At 35.7% G+C, this 10,403-nt stretch overlaps 1 protein-coding gene across 1 annotated transcript; it reads right to left on the bottom strand.

Annotated features, from left to right (window-relative positions):
• Positions 1-8,075: 8,075 nt before the first annotated feature.
• LOC112289174 (V-type proton ATPase subunit c''2) lies at positions 8,076-9,626 on the bottom strand. The gene is made up of 4 exons (XM_024534160.3): positions 9,307-9,626; positions 8,923-9,000; positions 8,626-8,790; positions 8,076-8,357 (listed from the first exon to the last, which is right to left on the bottom strand). Exons 1-4 carry the CDS (start codon positions 9,423-9,425, stop codon positions 8,183-8,185), a joined length of 537 nt encoding a protein of 178 aa, XP_024389928.1. The 5' UTR covers positions 9,426-9,626; the 3' UTR covers positions 8,076-8,182.
• Between the last annotated feature and the right edge of the window lie 777 nt (positions 9,627-10,403).

Raw genomic sequence — 10,403 nt, 5'->3', positions numbered from 1 at the left:
TTCCCCTATCCGATATGATATCTTTAGGTAATCCATGATAGCGATAGATATTATCAATGAAAAGCTTAGCTGTTTCTTCACCTGTGATAGATTTTGTACATGGCATAAAATGTGCCATCTTGGTGAAACGATCTACTATCACAAATATAGAATCATAAGATCTTGAGTTTGGAAGATCTGTGATGAAATCCATAGAAACAGAAGACCATGGTTGTTCTGGTATAGGTAATGGCTGAAGAAGTCCGTAAGGTCGATGTCGAGGAATTTTTGATCTTGAACAAATATCACATGATTGTACAAAGTCTTTGACTGACTTCCACATTTGTGGCCACCAAAAATCTCTTGATATGAGTTCCAGAGTCTTATTATATCCAAAGTGACCTGCTGCTGGAAAGTCATGACGTGCTTGAAGAACACGCAAACGTGCTTTTCCTTCTGGAACATATAGGCGTCCTTCAAAATATAATAGATTATTCTTGAACTCGAACTTAGAAGAATCATGAGACTTGAAAGAATTATTCTCGATATCATGAACAAGAGGGTCTGAGGACATACTGGACTGGATTTGCTTGAGAAAAGTTGAATCAACAGTCAATGTTGATTTCACTGCTCGGAGATGAAATTGCTCCGGTTTCAAGAGGACCGTTCTTTGTTGCTCAAAAGCTGCATCTCCTTCTTTTGGTGCAAAATAAGAACGTCTAGACAGGGCATCGGACAAACTTTGTTGTTTTCCTGGCCGATAAGTGATAATGAAGTCGAATCTTGACAAAGACATACTCTAACGAGCTTGACGACGATTCAACACGCGTGCTGACATGAAATACTCGAGGTTCTTGTGATCTGTATACACAGTGACTGGACTAGAAGCACCTTCTAGATAATGACGCCATTCTTGAAAGGAATCCACGATTGCAAGAAGTTCTTTATCGTGGATTTCATAATTGATCTCGGCTGCTGAGAATTTTCTTGAATGAAAAGCTATCGGATGAAGTTTGTCATCTATTCCCATTTGTGATAAAACTACACCCAAGGCAAAATCCGATGCGTCTGTTTCCATAAAAAATGCCTTGGAAAAGTCTACACGATATAAGACTGGTGCAGAGACAAACGATGTCTTCAAGGCTTCAAATGCTGCTTCCGCTTCTTGATTCCATTGGAATTTATCTTTACTAGTCAAGCGTGTAAGTGGAGCTGCAACTCGTGAGAAGTCTTTGATGAAGATCCGATAGTAATTGGCAAATCCCAAGAAACATTGGACATCTCTTACAGTCTTTGGAATCTTCCAATCCATGATTGTTTGGACTTTCTTAGAATCCATCATAAGACCATCATTTGAAATGATGTATCCTAAAAAGTCAACTTGAGTAGTGTGAAATACACACTTTTCCATCTTGGCGTACAATCCTGCATCTCTGAGTTTTTGTAATACTTGACGAACATGTATTTCATGTTCTTCAACATTCTTAGAATAAATCAAGATATCGTCTAGGTAGCTGACGACAAAATTGTCTAAGAATTCACGAAATACATCATTCATGAGATGTTGAAAAGCAGCTGGTGCATTCGTGAGTCCAAAAGGCATGACATTATATTCAAAATGCCCGTACCTGGTTCGAAACGCAGTCTTCCATTCATCTCCTTCTTTGATCCGTACTAGATTATATGCTCCTCTTAGATCTATTTTTGTATAGATCTTAGCTTGATTTAACTGGTCAAGGAGTCCTGATATCAAAGGTAATGGATACCTGTTCTTGATTGTGATCTTGTTGAGTCCTCGATAGTCAACACACATTCGTAAAGATCCATCTTTTTTCTTTACGAATAAAATTGGAGCTCCTGCTGGAGATTTTGAATGGCGTATGAAATTCTTCGCTAAATTCTCGTCAATATATGTCTTGAGTTCAGCCAACTCATCTTGCGATAAACTGTAAATTGGTCCAAATGGTGGCTGAGTTCCTTCCTTGAGATCGATTGAACAATCGTATGGGCGATGCTCAGGAAGAATATCTGCATTCTTTTTCTCAAAAACGTCTTGATAATCCTGATATTGACTTGGAATGCCACTTGAAGTCTTTACGCTTTCAGAAATAGGTGCAGCATAAATAGCAAAAGTTGATCCTTCTTTTGGTGCGTGTATAAATGCTTTTGCACCTATAGGTGTGAGTTTTACTATACTAGACTCATGGTTTTTTACTTGGTTAATAGAACTGTTACTAATGCTCTGAGGAAAATCAAGTTTACGAGAAATCCAATCTATTCGAGGATTATACTTTTCTAACCATGATAAGCCTAAAATTACTGGATTAGAGGGAGATCTAATTATATTAAAAATTACGCAACTACTATGACCATTTATTACTACATCTACAGGAAGTGTTTCGTGAGTTACATCTCCAGAAGACAACGGACGACCATCTATGACTTCTACGTGTACAGGTTTAGTTTTTTGTATTAATGATATTCTATGACATCTAGCAAATTCTTCATCTAAAAAACAAGATGAGGCTCCTGAATCTACCAAGGCAGAGGCTTTGTAATTATTAGGTCCTAAACGCACATCTATTATAAAACAAGGAGATGGTTTTGAGGAGAGGATAGGACCTTTATTAGAAGTTGTACAAGATTCCAGCCGCACGGTCCCTATTGTAGCTGGACGTACTCGTTTTCCGACATACTGTCTTCTTTGACAGCCGTACTCCTCATTTTGTAGTTACGTCGCTTCTTTGGACAATGTTGAGCAGTGTGCTTAGGTTCTCCACAATATAAGCACAATCCTTCTTGTCGACGACGAGACTTTTCTTGCTCAGTAAGAGGTTTGAAACGTACCGCATCAATTTGCATATCCTCTACTTCCAAAGGTATGTGTTGAGGAGACGTCGGTGTTGCCATTGAATTGTAGTAACGTTGAGGCCCACTTGTGCGACTCTGGGATCGAAATTCAAAAAGTCGATTGTCGCACTTCACAGCAAAGTCAATTGCTTGACTCAATGTTTGAGGATCAGGTAAATTAAGCATCAATTTCTTTACCTCATATTGTAATCCGTAGAGAAATTGACTCACAAATGCGGCATCATCCCACTTGATATCAGTTGCAAGTTGTCGAAATTGCGAAGCATATAATGTTACTGATCGATTGCCTTGTTGCAAAATACGGATCTTGTTGGTTGCAACACGAATTGCATCATGTTCTCCAAACATGGATCGAAACTCCGCCAAAAAAGCCTCCAGATTATCCAATATTGGATCTCGTCGTTCAAGAAAAGATGAAAACCATGACAATGCTGAACCTGAAAGAAGTGTACCAATGAATCTTACTTGTGACCCTGGAGTTGGATAGCTCTGGGGTTGAAGTTCAATCACTAGTTGGACATGATTGATGAATCCTCGAAACTTGGATCTGGTACCATGAAACTTCTCAGGCAAGGCAACTCTCGGTTCTCTAACACTCGAAGGGTGTTCCATTCTGGGAGAAGGGACATGGTTTGGTGCAGATGTTGAAGCAGCCCCAATCATCTCTATATCTTCACTTCCTACCATTCTTGTTGCTCCTTGTGGTGGTAAATTGAGTTGATGCATCGCAAGCATTAACTCCCTCAATTGTTCTTGCATCTCTGCCATTGCACTCTTCATTTCAACAAGCTCTGCCATAGTAGCACTTAGAAAAGAGAAGATGTCTAACAACGCTCAAAACAAATAGAAGAGAGGAATTGATAACAAAGAAAATACTAAGAACAATATCAGTTTAAAAGAGGGTAATCCGCAACTTCTAATGCGCTTATGTCTTATCAAGAAAAAGGGGTAATCCACTCTTAATCAAGAAAAGACAAAGCTCTGATATTGTAAGTGTACTCTTGTCAATCTGTCAAGGACAAGAACTCGATGAAAGCTAAAGAGTAAGTGAGATTTTTCTCAAAAAGAAATAGGACAAAATAGAAATATGTATATTAAGAAAGAAACTGGAATGGCTATTGCCAAAATACAAGAAAACTAGAGACCCTTGAAACTAGACTAGAAGCAAGAAAGGAGTTGACAAGAGTGAAGAGGGCTTCACTCTTGCCTCTATATATACTATCTAACTAGAAGCCACGTGGCGATGTTCTATAAGACCTCCAATATATGTTGACTTTCTAGGCCACATGCCTTTGCTTGCAAGGCAAGTTTTCTATGGATAGACCACGTAGTTAGCTTGTTCTTTAAGCTTCCAACATGCGTGGCACATGGCTAACTTGTTGACCAAGTTTCTAACCTAAAAGTCAACTATAGACTCCTATAAAGTCAAAGCAGCGTCTATGAAGCTTCTAAGAAGCTTCTCTAGAAGATATTACACAATTAACCTACTTTTACATACTTTTATCTATTCATATAGGTAATTATATGTATGTCCGTGACACAAAGTGATATTATAAATATTTTTACAAAACTCTTTTTGAATAGTGTCATGATATAACATGACTAATAAGTGGAAAAGGTGAAGAAATTATTATATTATAGAAGTTCTTACTTCAAATATTGTAACAAATTATCTTAGAAAATAGACAATAATCCAAAAGAAAGTAAAACTAAAGATGTAAATATTATCTTTTGCAAAGTAGACTTCTAATTATTTTGTAAGGCCATAAATAAGGCAAAACAAGGTAGATTAGAAAAATAAAAGATATGAGCATATATAGGAAGAAGTTAAGAGCTGATTTTAGCAAAAATTAACTCAAAATTATAAAATTTGATATCTTGTAAGGACCAGTTATCAACTCAGATCAAAATCAAACCTTGATGCACAAAACTAGGCACCTATGAAAATTTTGGAGTTCTTTTGGAGATTGAAGAATAAGATTTGAGAGAAAACTAGATAGGGTTTCTTTAAACATTGATTTTGAGTGATTTGAGTGTATAATGACTTTGTAAGAGCTTTGCAAAATCACAATTGTTTTAGGTGATTCTAGAATTTGTGAAGTAGAAAGGATATTACGTTTTGGAGAATTTAGTGAGTTTGGTAGTAGATCAATAGTTCAAATTTTGAGAACTTATGTGAATAGTTGTCCAAAGTGTATGCTATAAGTTTGAGCTTGATTGAATGGTTGAATAGAAGGTTATTGAATTTCAAATAGGTTGAGGTCTTAGAAATTGGACTTTGAAAGGCAATTAGGGTTTCTAAGATTTTCAGCAATGTACTACTTGGATTGGAGTGAAATTTGTATATAAAGGTAATAGACTTGATTTGCTATACATATAGAAAATTTGAAAATAATTTAATAATTTAAAAAAAGAAATATTGGCGTTGGAAGCTCAATATTCAGATTTGAGTAGGAGGCCGACCAATATCCAAGCAGATTTTAGGAATTTCCTTCCATTTGGTAAGTGCAATTATCTTCAAATTTTGTATGGTTGTTGCTAACTTAATTATTCAGAAGTGTATAAAATTCTAAGCAAGATCAACATTTTAATCGATAGATATTAAGGTTCTAAATTGTGTTAGGATTATGTTGAATTGGTTAGATTTTGGTTAGGGTTTGATTTAGGATTAGGATTCAATTAGGGTTTTGGGTTTGATTAGATTTTAGTTAGGATTTAGAATTGGAATTAGGATTTGCTTAGGATTTAAGGTTTAAAGTTTGCTTAAGGCTTAGGATTTAGAGTTTGCTTAGGGTTTAGGATTTGGCCTAGGATTTGATTGAAGTCCATTAGAATTTCAACTAGGATTAAATTAGGACTTGATTGAGATTTATTTAAGATATATTTGTGATTATTCTAATATTTCTTTAGAATTTCTTAGGGATTCTTTTAAGATTTAATGTGGATTTTTTTTTGAATTCCTTTAAGATTTTTTATTGTTTCTTTTATAATTTCTTTAAGATTTCTTTTGAATTTGATTAAAGCTTGCTTAGCATTATTAAGGTTTAATTAGAATTTATTTATTATTCTATTAGAGTTAGGATTTTGTTGTTGCAATTTCCATTCTACCTTCCACAACCAGGTGCCTAGTGCATTCTTGAGCAAGACTTCATGGAATTCAACAATGGTTGATTCAAAAAATAAAAATAAGATAAGAATATGGTAGCTTATAGAAATATTTCAAACAACAATATATAAAACTATATAGGAACTTATCTCCTACAATAGAATGCTTCACTTTTGACTAAAATTACAACTATTACTTGTTTTTTCTTATCTAATTTTTATTTTATAATAAATAAAAGAGCTCAAATAAAAAAAAACAAAAAAATAAAATAAAAGAATAAACAAATAACAACAACAACAACAACAACAACAACAATTTTAAGTAGAGCCTTTTTATTTATAATTCACTTTTAAGCCTTAAATAAATATTCTTTAAAAATTATAAACCATCTTTATTTTATCCCACTAACAAATTACATCCTTTAATGATTTGTGTATTGACTCTCTTCTATTAGATTTTCAATTCTCTATGAAATTTTCTCTAATGCCTCTTTTTATTCTAAAACCTCCTAATATCAAGTAGAATGATACATCACTTAAATACCATTTCTTTCATGGATAGTAATGCAAAATCAAAAAATTGATATTAAATCCATCTAAACTTCAAATTTAACAATTGACTTTGTAATGAAATGCAATAAGCATGGTATTGAGTTTTGTTCTACAAATAGTAAAATTAAACTCTAATAATTTAAGAATTCAGTATTAATCTAAACAACCTCAATTATCATTTAAAGCTTAAGATCAAAATTAATTTGATTTAAATTGATCGTACAAACAAAGAGAAACAAAAATTAAACAAATCATAAGATTAAAATTAACTTGATTTAAATTGATCATACAAACAAAGAAAACCAAAAATCAAACAAATCTTAAGATCAAAGTTAACTTGATTTAAATTGATCATACAAACAAAGAGAAACAAAAACCAAACAAATCATAAGATCAAAATTAATTTGATTTAAATTGATCATACAAACAAAGAGAAACAAAAATCAAACAAATCATAGTTGAATCAATAAAGACCAAACCACAAGACTATCGATTGTTCAAAGAAAACAATATTGTGTTTATTGCACATTTGAAAGCAACATTGAAATGCAACATAGTGAAGTTTTAAGAACATCTAATCACTGCAAGAACCATGTAATTGAGCTCAACGGTAATTTTCAACCACTTGGTTGGTGAGGTTACAACTTTGTACTGCAACGTCAATGCCTGATGAAGCAGTGATTGACATCTACATGAAATATTAATTAAAATCAGATATTCTTATGGGACTGTTTATCTTCATGATTTATTATTTTTCACGTTCTACTTTAAGTACACTCCTTTTCAGTGAGGAATTTGATTGAAATCAGGAAATCAAGCTAAGGAGCCGATCTACGGCATGCCTCGCATGTTCCTCGGACACTACTGCTTCCCATAGATTCTTGCTAAACTCTTCAAGAAAATACTTCAATCGGAAAATGGACAGAGGACCTCACATCTTCAAATTTTACCCTGCAACTTCATCAGTGGCAAACCCTGAATAAGACTTACAACGTCCGTGTTGTTGGAAGAACGCTTTCCTATTAGCTCCACACACATGGACGCAACAGTTAAGCAAATGCAGAAAATACACTCATACGTAGTTACCACAGAACACAGGTTTTCGAAGTTACCTGCACCTCGTCAAAAAATCTTCAATACTCCACGCGAAGGTATTCGCCACATCAATGAACATCCCAAAAGGAATTTACATGATCAGATTGTAGAAATGGAAACCGGATCACAATACATTTGCAACTCCTCAAATTTACATGTGAAAATGCTCAAAGACTGACACAAAAATTAATCAAGAAATTCTCTTCCATACTTCTCGGCGCCAAGATACTTCCCGTACAAGTGCAGGCACATTTGTCCCAAATATGGCAGTGCAATAATTAAGCATCTGATTAGAACATTAAATCTACTTAATTTTTCAACATCGATCTAAAACACATATGGGCAAGGAAGAAAAGAACGTAAAAATTCATGAGATGAGCAATTACTCTCACGCTATTTGGACCCTACTAAGTTGTTATCAATAAAAAGAAGCAGCACCAGAATCCAACTAATGGTCCATGGGAAGACTGTCCTCAGTGAAAAATTAATAAAAATATATACCCACTTGAAGCTTGGCGTGCCATTTCCGTTCTTTGCAGATGAGGCAACAAAATAACAATCAATTAACCGCAAAAAAGTTTCACGCTAATACAGCTGTAGGCCATGTAGCTTGAGACGACATGATGATGCCTACAATAACTCCAAATAAACCTAGAGCACTGCCAAAGATCTCGATAACCAGAATCTTGACGAACAATGTAGAGTTCTGAGCATCTGAAAGTGCACAGCTGCTGCCTATGATACCCACGCAAAGCCTGCACTCGGAAACGGGACAACCAATGAACAGCTTCAGGATCAATGACGGATTGGATTACCATGCCGCAAGATAAGACATACCATTAATTAATCTTCAAATCAAAATGAGCATTCCGAACTTGAATGCATTCTCAGACACGAGCATTACAAATATATACCAAAAACAAGCGTTTAGAAATGAATTCTATACTTTCGATACATAAAACTGGCAATTAAACGCGAAACATATAATTTACAGATTTCATACGTTTAAGGGCAATGACTAACCCGCAAAGTAGATTTGCAAATCCAACGATGATTCCTGAAGCGAACAATGAGTAGCCAGCACGCATAGAATCAGGGTGAAAGGGTTGTTTTGTGGCCTCTAACTTGGTCTGCAGTATGATGGCTACGATCACTCCATAGATAGCCACCGCCTCGCAGAAAATGACGCTGCAGACTTTCTTACAACTCCGGTCAGTGGTGGACATAACACTGTCTAATTCAGTACCCAAAACCACCAACACAATAGGACCAAACAAACAAATAAATGAATACCCTAATACTCCAAATCCCTCAATTTACCTGATCAAATTCTTTGACGTGATCCGAGGAGCCTTGATTGCTGCACCTATGAGACTGCTCCCGGTGATATAAATTCCCCTGTCCAGCATTCCCAAACACAGAAAATTCCGATTACAAGCTAAACCTCACTTACGTGCAAGATTCGAGCAACTGGTGAAAACATAGGCTAGCAATCACATAATACCACTTCAACTTGCACTCAAACCCCACCACCATCGCAATTCTGACCTCGTTCATCCACCTCAAAGGTCTCGCTCCTCAACTTCAAACATTAACCTAAAATAACCACACTACGAATCCGACATCGAGAAATTCGGACTCTGCTTGCGTTTAACACAAGCAATCAAAACCCAAATAGACAACCACAGCTGAAAGAGCAGGTACCATGAAGCTCCGAGCACGGACACTCCGATTGAGATCGCAATTCCAATGGCAGAGTATACGTATGGGGACATGTACAGCAAAGCATGGGTCCACGCATACCACCACGCCACAAACCCCATCGATGCAGAACTGAGCTACAACAATAACAAATCTCCGCGAATCCCTCGGTCCTCCCAGATGGAACAAATCAGCAGCGACCCAATTTGTGACAGGGATCCTGGAGCCTAGAGAAGCCGACGACTTCGGTGTTGAAACAGATCCAGAGCTGCAAGCGATGACAAAATTCGAGCCCTAAACCGAGCTCCGCTTCAAACTGCGGAAGCAGAGAATGGACACAGTTGTGTGGGGTCTTGGTGGCTTTCCTGGAGGTGCAGCACCATGTTGATGAATCTAACACTGGAAGAATGAACGTTCGTCGTCTGTGCCCAGAATGAGCGGCACAGCCAGCTCGACGCAAATTCTGCATCGATCACGGAAGACCAGCGTGGAACATGAAGAAGGCGACGACCGGATCCCACCGGCTACGACCGGCTAAGACGGTCACTTCACGCTCATGAAGCTTCGGGTTGACGAATGAATGTTGTGTAACGATTTTCATCCGCCAATTCGACATCGTGTTGCCTTGCGTCACTCCACAAGTTTCATCCAAACCATGGCGGCTGAATTTCTGATAGAGTTTTGATAAGGTATTTCCTCCTTTAACAAGAATATCTATATTTATATTTATAATAAATCACATAAAAATATTTAAATTAATAAATAATTTACATATTTTATAACTTTTATATTAATTTAATATATTATTTATTTAATTTTAATAATTAATAAATAAATTATATGTTAAATTTATATATAAGTATCACATATATATATATATATATATATATATATACATAAAAGTGACATGTATATGTGTGTGTATATGTTATAGTAAAAGGACTTTAAAAATATACATGGATTGGTTTGGTTAAAGCACCAAAGAATGGCAGGTTGATAACAAAAAAATGGCTGTTCAAATCTTGGTTACAAACCTATTGCTCTATGGCTTCTACTACAGAGATAAGGACTGTTAATGTTTAAAATAAATGTATATTGGT

The sequence above is a fragment of the Physcomitrium patens genome, chromosome 12 (genome assembly GCF_059467195.1).
Source record: "Physcomitrium patens ecotype Gransden chromosome 12, ASM5946719v1, whole genome shotgun sequence".
NCBI classification, from domain to species: Eukaryota; Viridiplantae; Streptophyta; class Bryopsida; order Funariales; family Funariaceae; genus Physcomitrium; species Physcomitrium patens.
This window is presented reverse-complemented; position numbering and strand designations above follow the sequence as displayed.

Coding starts and splice junctions, on each gene's coding strand:
- LOC112289174 (XM_024534160.3), bottom strand. CDS start 9,425: ATGGGGTTTGTGGCGTGGTGGTATGCGTGGACCCATGCTTTGCTGTAC. Junction 8,791..8,922: donor ACGTCAAAGAATTTGATCAG/GTAAATTGAGGG, acceptor GAAAGTCTGCAG/CGTCATTTTCTGCGAGGCGG. Junction 8,358..8,625: donor TTTGCAAATCTACTTTGCGG/GTTAGTCATTGC, acceptor TTCCGAGTGCAG/GCTTTGCGTGGGTATCATAG.